At 48.1% G+C, this 24,002-nt stretch overlaps 1 protein-coding gene across 1 annotated transcript in view; it reads right to left on the reverse strand.

Moving 5' to 3' along the window:
- Positions 1 to 24,002, reverse strand: part of LOC115314898 (arylsulfatase B-like) — an 81,605-nt gene continuing 57,603 nt past the window's right edge. Inside the window, exons 6-8 of the mRNA XM_042289024.1 lie at positions 13,737 to 14,030; positions 9,735 to 9,737; positions 1 to 452 (exon numbers count right to left, since the gene is read on the reverse strand). Coding sequence (XP_042144958.1) covers positions 1 to 452; positions 9,735 to 9,737; positions 13,737 to 14,030 — 749 coding nt within the window. The remainder of the gene's footprint in view (positions 453 to 9,734; positions 9,738 to 13,736; positions 14,031 to 24,002) is intronic.

Below are 24,002 nucleotides of genomic sequence, written 5' to 3' on the forward strand. Positions count from 1 at the left end.
TCAACAAACGCTCACCCCTGCCTGCGAACTGGCAATGTTGTTGATCTCGCAGGGGTCGCTGGCCAGGTCAAACAAGTACGGTGGAGCCAGGGACACGAAGTTCTTGGGCACCTTGTAGCCGCAGTCGAGCGTCGCCTTCTCCCGCCACTTGTCGGGAAACTGGAGGTCTCCCTTGTTGCGAAGGTCCCTCAGAACCCTGGCCGCTGTGGACTGGACCATCAGGAGGTCCAGGTCGTCATAGGGACGCGAGCCTCCTGTGGTCAGGAATCGCGGGTCGTGCTGCCCGTCTTCGGTTATACCGAGGACCAGCTTGTAGTTGGTACAACGAAGACCCGAATTGTTGTTGATCGGATCGATGTTGTACAGGATCTCGTAGCGCGGGGACGCGTATCCGAGGGACAAGGGTGCCCACATATCGGTGCCGTCCAGCTTTCCCAGCGATAGGGGATTTCCTCCCGTGAATGGACAACTGGGTAAGTACAGTAACACAAAATGTGTTTTATTAGCCGAATTCCACTCGAAAATAGTAATAAAGAGCCGTCTTAAAAACCATAATGAAGGACTGTGACATTATGTGACATCTTAACTCACGAAACACCCACAGTGGCGTCACATGAAGACGTGGCGTGCTAGACACCCTGATGTCAATGGCAGCGTCACGTAACATGAAATCATAGTGTCACGTTAGTGAGGCGACATGACATCACGTAATATAGCGTCACGTGACATCCTGAGGTCACGTGATTGCGACGTGACGCGACACCATGAAGCCATCTGGCAATACAGTCGTTTGATATCGCGAGGTCACGTGACCTTTTATGCAGACCTACATCATTTCCCCCCTTCACAACACATTCTACTCCTCCTGATCTCTGTCAGCACGACCCAGCTAGTGTAACATGTTTTTACAAATACATTGAATTCGTTACAGAGATCGCAACCTTTAAGTTTCAATATTTTTATGAGTCACTTTAAAGGGTAACTGCAAAGAAAAAAAAGTTTTTTTTTAAACAGCCTAATTGGGACAAGCATGTCACCAAACAAATGTTCCGCGAAAAAAAATGATTTTTTAAATCAATATTTACGCCACAGGACGTAATTTAGTAGAGTCAGAACCTCTCCACATTTGAAACTCCCGCTCTTTCGACCCCCGCGGAAGAGGAGTACGCCCCGCCCCTCACTCTCCTTGCGTTGCGGAGTTGAACCGACGCAGCGTCTCGACTTCCGGCAAGATCTGGCAACTACGCCAGGCCGCGGTACCGCAGTATTGTCGGTATTGTTTTGGTTTAACGCGGTTTGCGAGCATATGTAGCGAAGACGTCACCGGAGAAGTGCCCCTGTGATGTTCCCGGAAGACGGAAAGTATCGTTCGTAATCGTCGTGCGCGCTTTGAAAGTGAAGGGAGTCACAGCCACGAGTGCGCAGCCACAAGCCAAGGTTCACGACAGCGCTGCGTTGGTTTCGGCGATCTCGTTCTGTTTGGTGCAACACGGCGATGCGACAGAGCTGAAACGTTCGTGGTGTGTGTAATGCGGTGCTAACACGGAGCGCAAATTGGTTGTGGGGTTGACGTTCAACCAGTTAAGTCCCGTCGTCGTCAGCTGATCCAGTCAAACTGGTCCGGCAGGACGCTGGGAGCGTTTTTAAAAGTAAATCTGCCTCGTTCTGTTTCAAAATGTGGAAGTTTCCCGACGCATACCGTGAGTAAAAAGCTGCGGCCGTTTTCAAGTGTTTTAATTGAACAATGGACTCCGAATTGTTGTCCTAAATCTGCCGTTTTTATGCTTCGTGTTGGACTGCGTTTGTACAGCGACGTGTTGCATCGTGCGGTGTGAATAAATTTGGGCACGATTTCGTACCTGCCTACAGATGCATGAACTGAGACCATTTTTACGTAGTGGACATAGTGCTTTTTTATTTTCTGTCTAGTCGCGGACGTTAGGTGCACACGGGGCGAATCTCGACGGCCTCCAGAGCGATATGACGAGAACGTAACTAGACACGTTGGTCGCTGCGCGAACGCCCGATTGCCTCCAGCCAAATAGCATTCCTTTCGGGGCGACATGGCTGCTGGAAGGCTCATTGTCGGGATCACGCATCTGACATCTCCAAAAAGTCAGCATTTGCACGCGCAAACAAGCAAAAAAAAAAAAAAAAAAAAAGCACGCTAAGCAAGCAAAGAGGAAAACGAAAGAACCGCGCTATGAAAGCCGAAACCCCGCGTCGCTTTCTATCACTAACACCTGCGACAGCTGCTAAACACACACTACTTCACTTCAAGAAGTCTCACTCAAGCACCTGGGTCAGCACGAAACGACGAAACACTGATCACTTCGGCGAAACGATTAGTCGAGGTAGGCGAGACAGGCGGGAGCAGAGGCTTCGGCGGCCATGAAAGAATGGCGAAGCTTTTGTTTGTATGAATTCAAACGGAAGTGCCCGTCTTGTAAACCTTTTGTAAAGAATAATAACTCTCATCACATGGGTTATTCTTTAAACGTAAAAATATGCCGCTCAAAAGGAAATTGCAACATATAACAAAGGTTTAACAACCGGATCTAAGCTGTCAATCAAACTCTTAGCCAATGAGAACCTTTTGGGATTGACGTCACATAATCACAACTTCGTGGCGCGCGATTTAAAACAGACGAAATAGCCGCAAACTAAAATGAGTCTCACGAATAAATATTGCTGTAAAAAATGTTTTTTCTCGCGGAAAAATTGTTTTTTGACATGCTTGTCCCAATTAGGCTATTTAAAAAAAACTTTTTTTCTTTGCAGTTACCCTTTAAGAACTCTTGCATTTTTCAAAGATTTTTAACTGTTCTCCTGCCGGTTCAGCACATTGCATATTTTTCGTAATTTTCAAAAAATATAATCCTTCGAATGAGTCACAATCGAAATATCTATATACCAGCTGTCACCCTGTTTTAAAAAAAGCAACGCAACAAAATGCTATCAATCATTGTCACCGACAGGTTAAGAACTGCAGGGAGGTCCTTAAGCTCTCCCGCCTCCAGCCCGAGCTTCCCATTTTCAATAAAGCTTCGTTGCCCCATGAGTCTCGAGCATGAACGCGCAGTCAAAGCACGGCGAATGGCGACGAGCCTGTGCAGGAGGCCGGACACTGAAAGAGACGCCATGCCGTTCTTACTCCGTCAGAGACCATATAAATTGCTGTATGCATACAATATTCGCGTTTACTTTTACGCCGAATGGAAGCTCGAGCACTCAAGGACGAATGTTCGAGATACCGCGTGTAGAAAATAACGAGGCCAGCGTGGCCTCGCTGAGAGGCACTCGCGCTCGTGACAGCCGAGAGGCTCTCTCCCGGCTGTCACGCCGACACTTCGACGCTCGCTGCTGCTTTCTTGACGCTCACTCTTTATTTTGTTTCTGGCAGACGTTCCCAGATTAAGCCTTTAATCTAAGTTTTACGTTTTTCTATCCTTTTCCATCCGCGACATCTTAAAAAGCGATGTCTGAAACGACAATTTCGGCCATCGCATTATTTTACCTAACTGCCTTCGTGTAACGCCTAATAAATATAATACTCAATGGCAATGTTTTAGCGCACACTGCGCGGCACCCTTAAAGGGACGATGCAATGATTTTTGTATTTCGCTAACCACCGCTTAGAACGAATCCCCGACGTCAATGACCTACGAAACAGGCGATTGTTATTCACCACACGCAATCGAAGTCGCAGAAAAAATTAACAAGCAGCCACGTGGGCTGGAGCCGATTATATGCCGCCAATGTTGATTATAGTCACGCGCTGGGGTTGCCAAAGCACATGACACGAGCTGAGTTCCAGACATTGTTATGATTCGGCTATTGTCGGCATTGCAACGAATGGATACGGGCTACTACTCAAATGCTAATCGAGCTATTTTGTTACCACGAGCCCAAATCTAGTGCTCACGCAATGCTCGGGTCCAGTCTTTGAGCCGCATTCAAATACCGTCCCCAGTTACGTCATCAAGTTTTGCGAAGGAGACAGAAAGAAAACGCTTGCTTTTGTCCTTAAAGGGGCGATGCAACAATTTTCATACTTTGCGCAAATACCGCTTAAGACGGCTCCCTGGCGTTAATGACCTATGAAACACGCGTTCGTTTTTCACCTCACGCAATAGAAGTCCCAGAAAAAAAATTAAAGAAAAAAATGAAAGCCGTTTACAATTCCTTGTAACGCCGGATTAGAGCGCAGCTCTTGAGGAGGAGGGTGGAAGCGTACTGAGGGATAGGTGACTCCTTGAAGTCAGGTGACCCAGGGGGGTCACGTGACCTCAGGGGGTCACGTGACCACATGACCGGGGGGGGGTCACGTGACCTTGGGGGGCCACGTAACCTCGGGGGGTCACGTGACCTCTGGGGGGGATTACGTGACCTCCCTTGTGGGGTGTTCACGTGACCTCGCGGTTACGCCGAAGCCGCTCAAGCCGAAAACGGGCCCCTAAGAGCTGCGCTCTAAAACGGGCAGCGTTCACCCCCTCAACTCGCAGCCAGAACAGGCGGCCACGTGATCTGGAGCCGATTATATGCCGCCAATGTTGATCATAGCCACGCGCTGGTGTTGGCAAAGCACAGGACACGCGCTGAGTTCCAGACATTGTTATGGCTCGGCTATTGTCGTCGTTACAGCGATTGGACACGAGCCACTACCCGAATGCTTCTCGAGCTAGTAATTATAACGAGCCCAAATCGAGTGCCCACGCAATTATCGGGTCCAATCTATGAACCGCATTCAAATATCGTCATTGGGGTGTACTGCGATCCCCGCGTTACTTCATCAAGTTTCGCAAACAAGGGATTAAATGAATATAATCGTTTTTGTCCATCAAATGATACCGCAACAAAGGAGTTTCTTGACCAGTGGCGTTGCGTGCGAGTATCCTTGAGTCCCACTAGTGCCAGTAAGCTCGTGTACAGTGAAAAACATTCCAACTGAATATCGTTGCACCGCTTATTTAAAATTGCATTGCAACAAAGGAGTTTCTTGTCAGTGGCGTTACGTGCGACTGTAGTTGGGTTTCGCTAGTGCCAGTGAGCTCGTCTAATGGGAAAAACATTTCTAGTAAACATCGTTGCACGGCCCCTTTAACGCGAACACAACAAAGGTGCTTCTTTGAATTTAACTCCGGAGGGTACTCGCGGATAACAACTATTGCCACTCAGGTTGATGCCCCAAATGAACGCGTTCCACCACACGAGCTGTTTTGATGACAGTCTTTCGATAAACCCTTTTAAAACGCGTGTGTCTTCTAGTGGACGCTGCGGCGATAGACCTCTTTCAAAATCAAAGCCATCCTCGTGGCGTAGTGCCGTGCAAAGCATCTTGGGTACCTCTTGGCCACCGTTTCGGTTTAGATTTGCCAACCCTAATTCACGACATCCCGTCACGACCAAATACTGCGCATGAATTTTGAAATATGTGATCTTTCTTAAATTTATGGTGTTGCCTACCAATGCGAATAGAATGCTTATTAACTTTTTTTTTTTGGAGGGGGGGAGGGAGGGGGAGGGGGAGGCTTTCTACATAACAGAGTTTATGTGCAGGTTAAGAAAGGAAAAATAATTATGCTGGGCCGATCATTTTGTTCCATCGCCCCAATGTCGTAGGCTTCTTAAATGATCCGTGACCAGAGGGTCATTGTGCACTCTGGAGTTGTAGTTAGGCCTCCAGAAAGGTATGACCCGCCAGGCCTTGCCCCTACTCCCCACTAAGTCTAGGCAGGTCCTTATGGCCGCCGAAGGTCCGTGTTTCAACGGGGGCTCTCGAAGATGAATGGGTGCGTTGCAAGGGAGCGCCGACTTTATCTTCAAGCAGTGCTGGGATGCACAACTTCGTCAACGGGGCGATCGAAATCAAAACCATTCCACTCCTCTCCATGGCCAAAGAGGTCCCATAATGCACCGAGTGCAGCGTTGCATGCAGGGAGTTTTGCAAGTAGTGTATTATCCAATTCCGCCATTACTTGGGCACACAATCTGTGTCAGCGCTGGGCGACGATGCGGATCCAATCACGCGCTTCTTGTCCAAGAAATGGCGGCCACCAGTGATGCTTCATCTGGTTCTCAAACTTCAAAGAAACGCAGAAAAACTCAGGGTTCACTTGTTCGCGCTAAGAGTGTTGACCTACGTGCCTTATTATATATCATATATGGATATTCGTCTTTGTATATTCGTGCTTTTATTGCACACCGGCTCTTTGAAAAGTATAACGTTTGATTAGGAATGGGGGGGGGGGGGGGGGGGGGGGAGTAAGGGTACGTCGGGCGGTCCGCTTCGCCTTTGGTCTTTGGCAAAACATTCCAAAAGAGCGCAAAGTCCTGTACGCTCTCTCTCTCCCCGCGGAGTCCACCACGTGGCACTAAAGATAGTGAGAGAAAGAGAGGGAGAGAGAGGGTATCACACTTGGTCGCCTGCCTTCGGTCGCATGCCCTTCGTCTCCTCTGTAATCCCCTATCTGCTACCACCGGTGCTGCAGAGACCGGCGTTCCCTTCGGCTCCGCGGACAGCCAGTTCTGATGTCAACTTTTTGCAACGGACCTACTGCCTAAAAAAAATCGTCCCTTTTTCGGATCATGGAAACAGAGGCAGTGACTTGAGATCTCGGACCTCGCCCGTTTAGCGTCCGATATGATTAGAGCGCCGCTCTGTTCGATTACATGATCCTCGGGAGTAACGTCGCATCTACTTGAGCTAAATTTAGCGCGCAGCCAATGTAACACAGACAACAAGTGATATGTTAGAGAAAGGCCTTAATGACGCCGTAGTCCTGGATTTCGTGCAGGGTGCCATTCCAGCGCGGGGCGCAGGTATGCTACAGTTTTGGGGAAGCGTTCGGCCGGGGCTCACGTCCTATCAGCGAGGACCGGAGTGCGAGCTCAGTGCTGAAGCAGGCTTTGTGTGCTTGTGTTTCGTCACAGAAGTGCGCAACCGGAAAGGTTAGGTGCCAGGAACCGTATTTAGATGCCGGCTACATAGCACATTTTGTGTTCTAAAAGCGATCGTCCCTTTCCCCCACTATCGTGGCAAAGGCAGCGGTAACACAGAATGTGATGCGGCGTCGAGCAAGGTGCGTTGACTGCGCCGCCGTATCTGACGCCACGGCAACTCCGTCGTAACTCAGGAACGGAGACATAAGGGAAGGGACAAGATGGTAGATTCACGCCGCGCTGCGGCTTCCTCGTGAACGGCCCTACCCAGAAAGCGCACCGAAGTAAAGAAAGAGCAGGAAAAGAGCGCGCGCACTCGGCGAGAACGCTGAAGGCCTAGATAACTCTCTCTCTCTCTCTCTCTCGTTTCGCGCATGCGCAAGATAGAGCGCGTCACTGGCGTATGTTTGCTCACGTCGTATGACCCGCCAGAGTAACCCGAATCCACTCGGCAACACACGCGGCTGGCACCCGCGTCCAATCAGCGAGGAGACGAACCTTGCGTCATTGTTCGGCTGGCACTCGTCTTTTGGTGTGAGAATTCCAGAAACGCTAAGGCAGCAGTCATACTACCCATACATCGTTCAAAGGGCTCGATGTTCGCTACCGATACGCTGACAGACTTATCTGCGGTGACTCCTCAGGTATGATCGAAGCGCGTCTTATTCGTACATTTGTACGCTCCAAACACGTCTGCAGAAAGTTTCCGTAAGGCCATTTGGACACGAGCGCTATACAGTAAAGAGAGAGAGAGAAAGAGAAGTGCTGAAAAGAAAGGAAGCCAACTTATTAGTTACACCGTTGATTGGAGGCAAGACAGTTCCAGGTTAGGGATAAGGGAAGAGGAATCAAAAGAAATGTTTAGAAAGGTAAAGAAGGAAGAGGGAGGGCATCTTTGATGAGGTTATAGTTACTTGATTATGTTTGTCCACTACTGTATATCTATTCACAGCACTGTCGGCACTGTTACAAGCGGTCCAATAGGCAGGTTTCTTCCAGGAATATAAGGTAAGGTAATGTTCTAGCGGCATCATGAACGGAACCGGGGAAGGGGGGGAGGGGAGAATATCTTGCGTAGTAGAGCGGGATCCTCCGGAGATCTGTAGCTCGTTGAAGATTTTTTTCTCGCACGCGTAATTCGGACAGGTTCAAAAGAGATGGTCCACGTCCTCAAGACTGACAGAAGTAGGGCAGTTTTAACTCATCGTTGCGTCAATTCGATGAATGGCAGACGCAGTAGAGGCACAGCCAGTGCGAAGCCGGAGTAGTACGGAGGCGCTTGCACGTCGTAGCTTCGAAGGGACGCGTTGGGGTGGTCTCCCGTCAGCGAGCCGTGGGTCCGGATGATTCTGCGTTATCGCTTGATGAATTAGCAGCTTGACTTTTGGAATCTTCGGCACCATTATAATATAAGTTCCAAGCTGGTGTGCCGCAGCGGCAAGACGGTCGGCCGTCTCATTACCCAAAAAGTCCCTACATGTGAGGGCAACCATCGGAATATTTCCCAGCCCTTCGCTTGGAGGTTTCTTGCAAGGTGTGCGATGTATCAAGCATATTGAGAGGCATCATCAAGATTACCGAGATGTTGCTTCTTACCGACTCATAATATTGAGTCGGTAAGAAGCAAAGCTTTCTCCCAGTAAGGAAGTTTATCCAGGGCGTCAAGCCCAAGCCTAAGGGCCACCAGCTCAGCGGTTGTTGATGCGGCGTGGGAGCTGAGCTTTCTGGCATGAGACACATTCAGGTTAGGTAGGTAGACCGCTGCGGCAGATGACTTTCTGCTGTGAAGAACTGAGCCGTCAGTGTATATTCTCATCCATGCCTGGTACAGTGTCTTTATATAATCCTATGTAGTGACCCGGGCAATGACCTGTGCTGTATTGCGTTTGCTCTTGAGCGTTGCAACTATCTCATTTATGTTCAATGAAGGGGTATATGGTTACGGTGCCGGGTAGTCGGTGTCCAGAACACAAATAAAGGCAATGCACTCTGTTGCCAGAGAACTAAGGCAAAGAAAGCGGACGTTGGCGAAGGCAATTCAGAATAGGAGCAGTTGAGCGGCAGGCAGTTTGCCTCGCTATCTGTCGGAGTGTCACATTTCTACCGTGATTTTTGACTAGGTTTACCCTCGCTTCCAATGATGTTGGAACGTTTGGTGAATATCTAGGCAATCCAAGGCACAGACGGACTGCCACCCTCTGGAGAGTCTCAGCTTCTGAGCTCTGGGCATTGGCGAGGTGCACCAGTGGCTGTGTGTATAGCAAGCAACCTTGAAAGAATAAGACCTCTATAGAGTTGCATCATCATTGCCTGACGGTCCCCTATCTGTTGCCAATAATTCTATTGTTAGCTTTGAGGTGTCGGCGACATCTGATAATGGTTCTCTTGACTGCTAGTTTCCAGGAGACTCGATAATCTAGGAGGAAGCCTAGATGGGAGTATGTTCGAACCCCTGTCACGTTTGTCCCATTGATCGTGCAAGTTCGGTTAATCGAAGATCTGGCAGTAGGGTGGTACTGAAGAGCAACTGTTTTGGAGACGGATAACGTAAGCGTAAGATCAAGCTGAGATATTACGTCAGCTATAGTGCCAAGGCCTAGCTGTAGTGTTCGCTGCATGTCATGTGAGCTAGTTGGGGTAGTAGCCCGGAAAGCAACATCGTCAGCGTAAATCGCGATGTTTATGACTGAAGAAGGGGTGTTTAAGGGCTGAAAAGCCTTCGGCAGAGGTGCCATTGCTGCATTGAACAAAAAAGGGCTAATGACGCTGCCCTGAGGAACACCCTGGGCTACCTCCTCTTGCTAACGGCGCACAGCTTCTAAGCGAACGCATATTATACGCCCTGTGAGGAACGCGCGAACGGATGCGAGTGCTCGGCCAGTAACACCAAGCCTGATTAGCTGAGCGAGAATGGTTCCATGCGGGATAGAGTCAAAGGCCTTTTTGATATCAAGGAATATTGCCGAGGTTGCTTGGCCAGTTGCCTTTGTTTGTTCCGTGACTGACACAAGGTCACCAATCGCGTCTGTTATGCACCGCCGTTGGCCGAAGCCTGATAGCTGATGTGGTAGAGCGCCAGATGTCTCAAGCTGCCAGTCAAGGCGTCCCAGAACCATTTGCTCCAGAACCTTGCCGAGACAGCAGGTGGGGGAGATAGGCTTGTAGGAGGTGATGTCACTGGATGGTTTCTCTGGTTGGTGAATAGGAACTACTTCAAATGTAAGCCATGCGCGTGGAAGAACTGCCCAGCGCCCAGATGTCACTCAGATATTCCAAAAGGTCCGGAAGGGCCGTTGCATCTAAATTGCGCAAGGCCTGAAAGGTGATTCCATCTGACCCTGGAGCTCTGGGTTTCCCAGCAGAGCGGTGAAGAGCATGTTCCCGTTCCTTCAGAGTGAAGTCCGCGTCGCTAGCAGCCGGTGTTGTTGGTAAAGTGTTAATAGTGGTGCTATGCGCGGCGTTGCCTTGGGGTGAAACAGGGAAAGAGGTGAATTCATCGGCAAAAAATTCTACTGCTCTAGCCACAGTTATGTTCTGGGCGATGACAAAACCGAGAGCAGGTGACCGTGCAACAGCGTGCCCGGCAAGGACACGGGCCGTGCGCCACTCTTGTTTTCCTCCACCTGGAGAGCGAAGCGACTCGCAACGCTGCCGTCATTGTCGCCTTTGTAAACGTTTGGTGTGCTTGCGGAATGCTCTGTCTATCTTTTGATATCGCTGAATGTTTTTTTGCTTTGGTGTTTTAAGTGCTCGGCGCTGTGCCTGACATCGCGAGGCACGTAACTTTAGGTATGTTAGGTCAGGAGTTGGCCGATATATAGGAATAATCACGGTAGCGCATTGGAGATGGCTGTCGTGTAATTCATATTGCCTAGAGACAATATTTCGGCAAAGAACACGCAATACGCATCCCAGTTAGTAACTTTGCAAGTCTTGTGCGTGGTGGGGCCTCTTCCTAGGGAAGTAATATTGATCGGTAGGTGGTCGCTGCCCCAGCTATCAGCTTCAGCTGACCACAAGGCTCGTGCTGGGGCCGTAGTGAAGCTAAGGTCAAGTACACTTCTCTCCACGTCAGGTCGTACGAGGGTTGCTACTCCGTCGTTCAAGCTGTGAAGACCAAGGGCAGTTGCGACATCCTCTAGCAGTCGCCCGCGAGGTGTTTTCTTATCCCTCCAGGTCTCATTGTGGGTGTTAAAATCACCAAGAAACAGGGAGGATGGCGCGCATCGCGAGAGGATTGCACACATTGAAGATGGGTCCGAGTGAACGTTAGGTCTAATGTAGACTGAGACGACAGTGAGATCTGAGTTACCTTTTTTGATTGCCAAACCGACATATCCAGCGATGTTATCGCAGAAGTCCGACAAGTCCACCTGTAATTGAGGTAGAGCTCCGTGTACGTATATAGGATGCCTTGGGAGGATCTGTTGATGTGAGGGCTGTCCCAGGCGTACTAATGTAGATAACATAGGGCGATAGACGAATCGATTGTGGTTTGCAGTTTGTCTCCTGGAGGGCAAGTACTTCAATTTTCTGCCTTTGTAAGTATTGACGTAAGTCGCCTATCCGTTTTCGTGGTCTATGAACATTCCACTGAAGAATCTTAGGTATTAAACTGCGTCTTGCGCAGCGGGAAAATAATTTTTTTTTGTCGATTGCAGTCCGACCTTATGAAGGCGAGACTACTTAGACCAGGAGCTGGAAAATGTCAAGATCATGTCGATTACTGTGACTAGTGCTTGAGCGAATGAAAAATTGAGAGACGTGATATAGGTACGTAGCTGTATGGCTAACGTACAAATCGCACTTCGGAGGCTTTGGGGCTTAGGTGTTCTAATATATATTACATCAGTATCAGCAGGTGGCTCTGTTTTCGGGTTGGCCGGGCCAGACCTGTTGAAGGCCTTTTGTGGCGGTAGCTGCTGAAGCGCTAGAAGGCAGAGTGCTTCGTCGAGACTGTTCTGTGGGAGCTGCTGAGGTGTCTAAAGCAGTTTTGCTTGTAAAATTTTCCAAAGGAGGGAAATAATCCTCGTTCTGGATTGGAATACTTGCTTGATTATCTTCTCTTGAACCTTGCGATCGTTTTCGAGGTGTACAGTTTCTTCCAGTTCCACAGTCCTCCTAGTTGTTTTCGATAGCAAATTTAGCGGACGTGTAGTTCACATTTTTTAAGCTTTTGTTGTTGGTGATTTGTCCTTCTACTTTGTAGATGGCACAAACCTTTGATGTCGCATCATGGCGCTTCTTACAATTGATGCAATTAGGCTGCTCGGCTGCACACTCATTTACTCCGTGGTCGCCGCCACTACGGCTGCAGCGCTGCTCCTTAAAACAGGTGCTTGCAATGTGTCCGAAGCGATTGCACTTCGGACATTGCTTTGGTTTTTCAAGGTGGGGAAGAACTTTGTAGCGTGTATGCCCCGTAGTGATATATTCAGTGAGGATTTTATTTCGAAGACCGGTTTGACAACCTTCGACTTTCTAAGTCTTCTCACCTGGATTACTGGAGCTTTTTTTCTCGCATGGCTGCCAAGAGATCGGCATCTTCGAAGTCTGCAGATACTCCCCCAATAATACCCACAAATGCCGATGGTGGAGGAGGCTCGTAAGTTTGAACTTTAACTGTTCCCAGGTTCTTTATTTGGAGGAGTGCTTCGGTGGATTCTACATTTCTAGCATCGATGGCCAGAAGATTCAATCGATAGTTTGGCCGAATCTAGATGACACTGTCCGGGACCAGGCTTTCCAGCTTTTGTTTTAGTACATTAGGGCTCATGTCGGTGATGATTGTGGTTGGTTCGGTAGGCTTAACAGTGATTGTGAGATTATAACCCCGTTGGGTTATGATTGTGTCCTCAAATGAATTTGAGCCGTGTCGTCTCTTTTTCGGCATTTGGGTTTTCCACCCAGCTTCGTGTCGAAGTCATCCATGACGCTACCATGATAGTCTTCAGGCTTCTTATGTGGTTCGGCAGATCCAGATTTATCCTGGTTGGGCTGTGGTGGATTCGGGAGGCTCATATTACGTGGGCACGTTGGGCATAGTCATGGCTCCTGATTCGGCGAAGAAAGGAGACGTATCCTTAAAAAACCAGGGAAAGATTCGGTCAATAAACAAAAAATAACCATAGAATAACGTAGTCTTTTTAGAGCTACAAATTCGATCGTCCTACCATGAGCATCGTCGTCGTGTTTTCGCCCACACAGAACGAGTCATACTACAGGCAGGGTCGGCAGACTCTTTTGAATGATGTCTCAGCTGAGTGTCCACGGCTTTAGGTGCCAGCCGTATGCGGAGCGCAAGTTCATCTGCTTCTTTCGCATGGGTTGTGGTGACGTCCGAAAGACGCTGAGCTATGATTGGTTCTGATTGAAGGATTGTGGGTAGACCTCCAAGGCGGCCCACTATTCTTCTATCAGGGCCAATCGGAGCTCGGCGTCGTTCTGACGTCTCCGCAATTCCTGCGCAAGAAGCAGACGACTTGCTCTCCGCATAGGCGCTTGGCACACGTGCCAGGTTAAAGCGGCCATTTCTGACCCTCTCCCGTCTTAGCCAGATGCCGAGCCACTTAAGTAGGCACTGACGAGCCTCCATAAAAGGCGATTCTGGGTAGAAGGACACAGTTTATTTCAAAAAGGCAATAACCTGCCCTGCCACCGTGGTACTGCTGAAGTGAAGTAAACGTAATAAGAGGAAACAAAAAAAACTCAAGATCTGTTACGGCAGCGCCCGTGCACCGCTGCTTCAAAGCGTCTATAATGTATTCTGTGCCGAAACTTGCACGGAAACGTACCGGCTGCGGAGTAGAGGGTAGGAAGCCAGTCGGTGACGTGCATCATCTGGTCCGACACGACGCCCTTGCGCTTCAGCAGGGGACTCCAGATGAAACCCGTCGCTCTGCAGCCTCCTTCCCAGAGGGTTCCCTTTCCGCCACGCAGAGGGAAGTTGAAGCCCCGATTGGAGTGGGCACCAATCGGGAGCCCGCCGTTGTCGGAGCTGAGTACGATGATTGTATTTCCCAGCATGTCAGCGTCGCCCAGTGCTTGAAACACCTCTCCGATGGGCTCGTCAAGTGCATCCACCATGTCTGTGCGTTCCAAAAAAAAAGTTTGACGTTCGTGCTTATACGGCCGCGGTAGGGCTAAAGTGAAAAGGCACTTTTCCTGACGTAATTGACATGAGGGTTAGTTTCTCCCTACCAACGCAGCTCGGTAGGCTCGCTGCTACCTCACCTGTTTTTCCAAGGAAACACACCTCCGTGTTGGGCTGTTCTCTCAAGAATGGAATGAGGAATATTATGAGTAGTTAGATTTACAAGACTTCAGGCGGTCCTACTGCACGAATTCAAAATAAACACCTTTTCCTCTTCGTCTTTCCTTATAGAAATATTTCATTAAAACAAGAACGTATATATATATATATATATATATATATATACATCGTAAGCCAAAATTATTTCAATCGGCGCACTGCGGTTATCTCGTATGAGTACACTGGTGCACAGTTTTAATCAAGATGGCCGGTACAGTTCTTCAGGCAGGACTAAGGGGGGGGGGGGGGGGGGACGGAGTGGGGGGGGGGGGGGGGGGAGCCACTCTCACGCGGGTAGAAAAACTTACATCGCTTTTTAAGTGAGAGCAAAATCCGTAAGAAATGCCGCTTTCCATCTTACGCTCTATCACGGCCGGCCTAGGCCTTGACACAACGTAAGGTCGGTCTGCCCTTGAGGTCGGCAGCGCTAGTTTAGGCCGTAGATGATGAATTTAATCAATGCATCACGCGGTACACGACCGCACGGCGGTACGATCCTCCTCCAATTCATAACAGGCAAAGGTGGAGATAGACATCCTGCCAGATAGAAGCGACCCTAGCGGCGTAATGCCGTGCAAAACATCATGGAAGCCTCTTGGCCCCAGTTTCGGTTTCCAGTTACCATCCTTACTTCACATTCCGTCACGACCAAATACAGTGCTTGCATTGTCAAATATGTGACTTTCCTTAAATGAATAGTACTGCAAGTGTTGCCTGCCAATACAAATAAAACGCTAAAACGCTCTTTGTTTGTTTGTTTGTTTGCTTGGGTGTGTATGCGCGTGTGTGTGTGTGTTATTTCGCATCTAAAAAGGACTACGAATGTACATAGAAGAATTATACAGGGTCGGTTTTCTTGCGCCACCTTCTCCTCAATGGGCTTCTTCAATTATCCGTGAACCGGGAGCGTGATGTTGCACTCTGGAGTGCTAACCAGGACGCCAAAAAGGTATGGGACGCTGCCGGCCGTACTCGTACTCGTCGCTAAGCCTAGAGCGGTCTTTATGCCCGCTGGAGGCCCATGTTTCAGCGGGGGCTTTCGCAAAGATGAATGGGTGCGATGTAAGCGAGCGCTGACTTTATTTTTACGCAGTGCTGAGATACTACAGGTACACGTCACCCCCAAAAGTAATTAAATGCGTTACTCCTTACCGATTCTCCAAAGGATTGCGTTATCGTACCTCAAAGTAACAGTTACTTCTTTCAATCCTTTGAGGACCAGATACATAACTGTTTTTATTTCATGGTGTATTGTTTTTTTTTTTCAGTAGTCGTTGCACTTAAGCAGTACGTGCGTTTCGAAGTTTTTATCGGTTATGTTTCCCCGCTTCATTGAGAATACATCTCCGGGGACGCTGAAGGGTCGTTCTTCTGACGCGCTCCAGGGAACGGTGGTGTTGTGCTTCACTGCAGGAAGAACTGGTGAATCTGGGATTCTCCACTCTCTTTTGTTTTCTCTGCTTCTAAAGTTTCAATTTGACAATGGGTTCTGTGCCTTCCCATGTTGGCAACCTAAGGGTTTACATTCGGTCTGTACACGATTCTAGAAGGTTAAACCAACGAACCTTATTGTCTTCGACGGGTTGAAAACATTCTCAGCTGTAGAGTTCGACTGACGTGTTCAACAATAAACGTTGCTATACTGTCATACTGTTTAGTTGTTCTTCGGGCTGCCCATCTGCCTTTGTGGCAACAGACGCATGCTCAAATTACAACTAAAACCAGGCTGCTTAAACGGTTTTGTGCACGTTAATCCTCAAATGTATAGAAATACCGTTACTCGTTATTTGGCCTTTAAGGTAACTAATTACGTTACTCGTTCATTTTCTAAAAAATAACTAAACAGGTTACTCGTTCCAAAAAAAGTAATTAGCGAAAAGAAACTCGTTGCTAGTTACGTGTTTCGTACATGTCTGGCTGAGATGCACTACTTCGTCAACGGAGAAATTAATATCAAAAGCGTGCCACTCCTCTATGCTGCTAAAGAGGTCCCATAATGCAACGCGCGCAGTGTTCTATGCAGGGATTTTGGAAGTAGTCTATTGCACTCAGGAATCGTAGGTTATACGGCGTCAAATTTCGCTCCAAGTGCTACGAGCTGCGGTGCGCTAAGATACTCGACCACCGATTCCTTGTTTATATTTTTATTTTATGGAAGTTATTAGACAAAAGAACGCTTCAATCTATGCATTCAATCATAATTTAAAACTAATATACAATAAAAATCAGAGCTTATACTCAAAACAGATTCATGCGGTAGTTATGTGTTGGCATCTTTCACGTTTGGCCATATCGTGGAGTAAGTATTGACACGCAGGAACAAATAAAAATCAAAACTTTAATGTCACGTAATCTTCAAAATAATTGTGCTGTTCAAACTGGTGGAACAATTAACCCAATTAGTGTTTTAGTAGTTAACAGCACACAAACAAAGACAACCAGAAATAAGGCAGACCTATAGTTCGTCGAAAATTACTCAATACAAAATTGGCTTGCTTTGTTTGTATATAACACCTTTATGTTGGCACGGCTCAACGGGTGACCGGTCCCTTAGATGTAGATGAGAAATTTTGCCAGTGCAGTACAACCGCTAAACTGGGACTTTTAATGTGAATCACACAGTAGCGACTACACGACCGCGTGCCGATACGAAACTAATCCATATCTAAACGGGAGGGGGCAATGGGGATCGAACCCAGAAGGTTCCCAGCGCAAGCTTTCGTTCCACACTCCAAGCTGAGACGCTTTAGCCAACTCGGCCACCGATTCTTTTTTTTTTATTGCCAGGTTACAGATGATATACATATTGATAAAAATAAGGTGCCCCGAAAACTGCAACTTTCAGAAATTGCTTAACATGAAGGGGTTAAAAGCCTAACAGCCAGGCTTGGCTGAAGGTCGTTGCGATGGTTAATTTAAACGTTTTCGAGCGCAGCCAAATCGTCCAGAACTGATAACCATTCCACATCAGTATTTATTTTTTTTATAACATTCTCTTAACCATTTGATGGTTTCAATGCAGTACTCTTGGGGGTTGCGTGCGTCAACATCAGCATGCCGCACCGCTATTCTGCTCTTCGATATGCCGTGGAGCCCCATGACCATGATTATGTCGTAGGGCACAGGTTCACGCTCTATTGTTAAGAACCGGATTCCTTGAGGTGACAGCGGGAGCTCTTTCTTTATGGTGCGCTGAAGCACGCCCCAGAAAAGAGAAACATCCCAGCAGCCCAAAAAGACATGCTCAATGCTTTCCGGTTATTTGCACAAAATACAATTTACCGACCAGTAGAGGGTCATGCCTTTTGCCTCCAGAAACGTCTTTACTGGCAACGTTTCGCTGTGTAATTTAAAAAAGAAAATTTTAATTGCCGCTGGTACCATGGCATTCTTGACTCGCTTTAACACATCATCTCCCGGGGCCTCAGGGCCTATGCGTGGGCAACAACATAGCCACTAGGTCACGCGTCAAAGTTTTGCGTGATACACCAGACAAATAGTTTATAGAGAAACGAACGAACAGAAAACGGCAGGCAGATACAACTTCGCGCAAAAAACCCGACTGCGGTCCGCACCGTGCCCGGCAGGACGAAATAACAAATCCCGGTAAAACGTCAAACAACCTAGTCTGAATAACGGTTCGAAGAAAGACATCACGCTGGTCTCGGATAAACATAAAGCGTGAGACGAGTTGTCGAACAAACACGTGGCACAGTCCGACACCCGCCGCTTTGGGCTTAAAAAAAAAGGTTGGTACGGCGAGTTCGCTTCCATTGGGACAACCAAATAAACACTGCAAATACACGGTGAATCCGGTAAATGTTGATTCTCGAACACTGCAGCACTTGGAGGACATACCACAGTTTGGACAGAAGAAACACATTGCACACAGTCGTTCTGGCAAAAATGGATAGATCTCTCCGTACCCAGCTCTCGGCAGTGGCCTTAAGTTTAGCTATTTCTTCTCGCCAGTAATCTGTGGGCTCACGGTAATGTTCCAGAGGAACACATAGGTACTTTGATGGCGTCCGTGACCATTGAACATTCCCAAAAACAACTGGAGCTGCCGCCCACTCACCATGCCATAACCCCACGCACTTTGACCAATTCACCGCGCAGGCAGTGACCTCACAAAACCTTTTGGTCAATTCAACAGCTTGTAACACACTTTGAGGGTCCGAACAAAAAATGGCAACATCGTCTGCGTATGCCAATATTTTAATGTCACATTCCTGTAGTGTACATTCCCCTAATATTTTGAGATTGAATGACACAGCGGCAAAAAGGGCTCTATGTAGATTGCGAAAAGCAAGGGTGAAAAGGGACATCCCTGCCGCACTGAAGAGCGGACGTTAATCCCCGCACTAACTAACTACATATGCCATCCTTACCCCTCAAGCAGCACAGATTCAACTCCCACATGTTGTAAAATGGAAAACAGAACAACGTCGCACACCCGATCAAATGCTTTTTGAATATCTATCTGAAGTATAGCTACTTTCCGATATTCCGCGTCACAGACCTCACGAACACTTCGAGTAGTGTGTATGTTTGTGCCAATGCTACGACCCTCTATCCCACAGGTTTGGTGCGGCCCTACTATTTTTCATATGACATGCTTGAATCTACTGGCTACAACCTTCATTAGCACTTTATAGTCAACGTTGGCCAGGGTAATTGGTCTATAATTACTAGCACCACGAAGCTTATCGGCGTCATTACACTTGGGTATCAAGGCCGTGTGCGTGCTCATGAAAGAAAGTCGTAACGCGCCTGATCGCACGGCATCTGTTCAAAGAACTCGTGCATTTTCCGGACGCTTCCCAATTAAACACTGTGATGCGCGAATTCTTCGAGATCGCCGGACTCCCCGCCGTTACGGGCTGCATTGACTGTACCCACGTGCGAATTAACAGCCCCGGCGGTGACGACGCGGAAGTATACCGCAACCGCAAAGGAGTGTTTTCCATCAATGGCCAGGTGGGTTCTCAGTTTATCAAAACCGAGCGAATGTGCTATCCACGAAAACGTGTTCGCGCGTACTTGGCACGATTGTGCAATCGTACATTCGAATGATGCGTGCATGTTCACAAGCGCCAAGTCCGAAAATGTACACCCAGGTGTTTATCAAGCTGCAAATAGCTCAGTTGATTGGCTGTACTATGATAAGGAATTTGCAGCTTCTGCTAGAATAGAATCTCTAGTTTGCAAATTGTTTGCGGTGTGCGCTCTCCATTTTAATAAAACTAGAGCATGGAACCATGAAAGTTTTCTGCGCTCAGTAGCTGGCGCACATTTATTCCAGATCGAATATATTTGTCAAGAATTCTCAAAATGTCAACCAGAGAAACACCACCAGATTCTATGTATTATTCAATCTACTTGCAAGCTGTCACCGGTCCGCAGCTTCAGTTTTTTGATGTCGTGGCAAGCTGGCCCGGGTCTGTCCACGACAGCCGCATCTTTGACAATTCGAGGCTGCGGGTCATGTACGAGGAGCACCGGCTGCCCGGGCATCTGCTGGGAGACATGGGCTATGCAGGCTTCCACTTTCTAATGACTCCCCTTGCACAGCCCGTTAGAGCAGACACACCACGGGGCAGGCAAGTAAATCCTAGAAGTGCTTCAGCACTTGGTCTGGTCTGCACAAGCACTTCCTATGATCAAATGCATTTTGGGGAGTAGATGGAAACAAAATAGCACTGGTTTTGCAAACATAGAGACTATTATTTGGAGTTCAAAGGAGCCGACATGGGAGCAGAGGGCTTGTCAATAGCCAAGATGACTGGTGGATGCATCCGCAGTGAATCTCTAAAAAGGGAATAAAGCGAGGGCCTACCACTTAAATCAGTGCACATCTATAGAACAAAGCGTTGAGGAGGTTCACCAATTCACCTACGTGTCTGAAAACTACACAATGGAAGGAACACCTAAAAAAGCACCAAAAGAAAGCTACACAAGTACGAGGAAGTAGAGAGACAAGAGCGCACTAGCAAATGGTTTTTATTTGTGAAAACTGACCGTACTGGAAGGAAACAGTGTTTTGTGAAACTTCCCTTTAAGCAGTGTTACAATTTATATGTCCCAACTGAGGTCTCGTACGTCACTCCGAGGCGGTGGTGCTTTTGGTGCACTTCCAATGGCGTAACAACTTGTTTTTGAGTGGGAAGGCAAACCAGACCCCCCCTCCCCCCCCCCCCCCCCCCCCCCCCCCCCCCCCCAGGATCGGGGGGTGGGGGGGGGGGGTCTGGTTTCCCTTGGGCGCTGCCAGCCAGTGTTTGCCCTGCCCAGTGGCGGCTGTTTCAGAGGGGGCAAAACACATGCCTTGCCCCCCCCCTCCCCCCCCCCCCCCCCCCCCCCCCCCCCGGTTGGTACGCCCATGTGCACTTCTAGTACAAGGATGTGGGAAAGAAAAGCCGGGCCTGAATTAACGTCATTTCAAAGCTCCTGGCTTTTTGAAGCAGCGAAAATGGCGTAGGGTGCTGCTAGCGGCTGCTGTGCTTGGTGTCTCTGGTTTCAGCGACTTGGTTTTGTTTCGCTAATTGTCGCATAGAAAACCGTTCATCATGCGGACTTTGTTTGTGATGTATAAGCAGTCTTCAAACACCCTTCCAGCACATGTCACCGTGATACCTGTGCTCCCTATGCTGTGTACCAACCTACTGTTTGCATTGGTTTCCATCCAGCATTGAAGCACGAATGTCGTGGTGACTCTAATTCAAATCTGTTTACAGGTAGTTTGATATATGGCGTATAAGCGGCGAGGCCCCGGCTTTACAATACGAGCTCCGCCTACAACTGCTAGAAGTGCACCTGGTTGGGTTGTCAGCATAGTGAACTTACATTTATTTCTCCTATCAGCCAAAGAAACGTCTGTCTCCTAGAAGCTGAAAACGGTGGGGACATTCTCGCCAGCTGCTGTTGCGACTGCCGCCATGTTGGTCATCTACGTCCACTCTTGCACTGATCTCATTGCTGCGCCATTTGCGCCAAACTGTGCCAAAGTGCTTACCCTGCTACATTTGACCAAAATGTGAGGAATTTGCGCCAACATTGCACCAGAACTTAAGTTCACTTAAATAATACTGAAAATATAACAGCTGCAGGCCTTGCTACCGAGCCGGATCGTTAGGGTAGGCTCGTGCGGGGGTTGTCAGGACTTTCGATAATCGCCTCAAATAACATACTATTTGATTTGATTTTGCACCAAGCACTAACAGTACTGGTTTTGCAATAAGTCTCGTGGTCTGTTCTGGTGGACTAGGTGCTCAAAACGATTGTATTTTAACATTTCTTCAGTGGGATTTTGTACATAAAATAATCATTCACGGCAGTTTGCACTGTCCTTCATCAGTCGTCCTCTTGTTACCGTGTCTGGTGCCTCCACACGCAACTAAACAGCTAGTGTTTGTTCTCCTCCTAATATTTGACGTCTCTCCTCCTCGCATTTGCAGTGATATAAATGAAAATGAAGAGTGCAGTTATGCTCCAAAAGCTCTTTTTCCATCTCCAAAATGAAGTTTTGGCTGCTCCAATAGCTACTCCAAAATGACTCCGACCAATCACATCACTGCTCTTCACATGCAATGAAACATACCCATGATTCCTCGCGCAAGCACTCAATCCACTCCCACCAAGCAGATCAGTTCCGATTCGATGTGCCTGGCTAGCAAATCGGGGCATCTACATGAACCAATTTGATTCGCTAGCTCGATTCAAGCACCAGTATCGCATTCGCATAAACACGGCCACTATAATAAAAGAAGTCCTGTTTCCGTCCCCGAACTCGATGTTTTATCCTTTCGTGTATTCATATCTATTCACCAATGTGCTCATTTTCAATTATTCTTATAAAGCATTCCTTGTCATTAATCTCACTCTCCGGTTGAACACCACATTCAGCTCTCACCAGTTCGCTCGGGCGGGAGATGGAACGACAATGTTTATCTGCAGGAAGTAGTTGCAGGCCTCCAACGACTTGTATGCTTGTTTATAGGGTGAACCTTCTAACTGCACATTGCAAGTAAAGTTGAAAATGTACATCACGTAACCTTATTTATGGCTTCTCATTCAACCAGGTACAACAAGGCCCACATAAAAACGCGAAACTCTGTCGAAAGGGCGTTTGGAGTTTGGAAGCGGCGCTTCCCTTGCTTGGATATGCGGCTCCAACATAAGCCTGGTCGTTCTGCCAGCATTGTGACTGCCTGTGCTGCCCTGCACAACCTGGCATGCCTGAGGAGGGAGCCGCAGCCTCCACCGCCTCCACCTCCACCAGTCAGGCGCAGGGTCCGCAACAACAGGAGGAGGGCCAGGCGACCGGTACACCTGCCCCCCGTTGATGCCGTGGAGTACACCCTGACGGGCATCCAGACTCGGGAGATCATCATTGAGAAAAACTTCACTTATTAGACGCACGCCAAAAAGGTGTTTGACTTTGTTCAAGCAGGTGGCTATCCTAACCCATACCTGCTAAACACTCCAATATCCAAAAACATTAGTCGAATGCCCGATTCCCACAAATTTGCGAGCTAAAATAGGCACGTCCTTTTCCTCTTCTTTGCTCTTTCAGAACGAGGAAGAAAGTGACAGCCGAAATACGAATCCAATCGTGCCATTAGCGGAGCCATGTACCGTGCCTCTGGAGTCTGGAAAACCTAAAACACGCTTTAATAAAGAATCTCGTTCATGCAAATAAATTGGTAAAATAAGGGAAGTTGTTTGGCGGTAAGGTTGCCGAGGGCTTGTAAATATATAAAAGAGCATTTTAGGAAACTGTCCTATAGAAAAAGCTAATTATTTAAAAACTAGTCCACACACAAGTGGAGGCACTGGGCATGCGCGTAAGCCAGCTTTGAGTGACGTGAAGCATCTCCACGTGCACCATATGATAAGCAGCGCCGTTGCAACGACAGACGCATGTTAATGTGAAGGCATTTCTTGGAAAATGCGATTCGCTGTAGATTATTTATTTATTTATTTATTTATACATACTGCAGCCCCACTGGGGCTATGGCAGGAGTGGGAGTTAAACACAGACGGTCGGACATCACTGTGGACCACTGTCAACGGCACACAGAAATTCATCTGGTTGGAGTGATCGGATGTTTCCTGGTAATAAATTCCAGCGTTCAATGGTGTGAGGAAAAAAACTGTATTTAAACATATCAGTACGAGGATGAAAAGGTAAAATGTTTAATTCATGGTGGCTCCTAGTTGCAGTTGGCTCGAGAAACTTTATGTAGTTATGTAACGAGTCAAAACGTGATGAGTTAACCATGAAATACAGAGACTTTAGGCGCTCGATACCACGACGCTCAGAAAGAAGTCTTACCGCCGAATTCAGAAACCTCACTCAAACTACACTCAAACTGAAGGGCCCCTCCACTTCCTCGAGGAAGGCGCGAGGGCCGCCGCTGGCCAATCGCGACGGCGGACCCGTCCTCGCGATTGGCCAGCGCCGGCCCGCGCGCCTTCCTCGAGGAAGTGGAGGGGCCCTTCAGTTTGAGCGTAGTTTGAGTGAGGTTTCTGAATTCGGCGGTTAGGCCTAACACGGAAAGATTAGAAGAAGGAGAAAAGTTTCTGTCATACCGACGACAAATAAAACGTACCGATTTCTTTTGTACTGATTCGACCTTATTTATATCGGACTCTTTGTAGGGAAACCAAATAATAGAACCATATTCGAGGATTAGGCGAATCAAAGTTTTAAAAGTTAAAAGCTTGTGGTGCCAAACGTAAGGTACGC

Source organism: Ixodes scapularis, unplaced genomic scaffold, assembly GCF_016920785.2.
Source record: "Ixodes scapularis isolate PalLabHiFi unplaced genomic scaffold, ASM1692078v2 PGA_scaffold11__112_contigs__length_91849675, whole genome shotgun sequence".
In the NCBI taxonomy this organism is placed as follows: Eukaryota; Metazoa; Arthropoda; class Arachnida; order Ixodida; family Ixodidae; genus Ixodes; species Ixodes scapularis.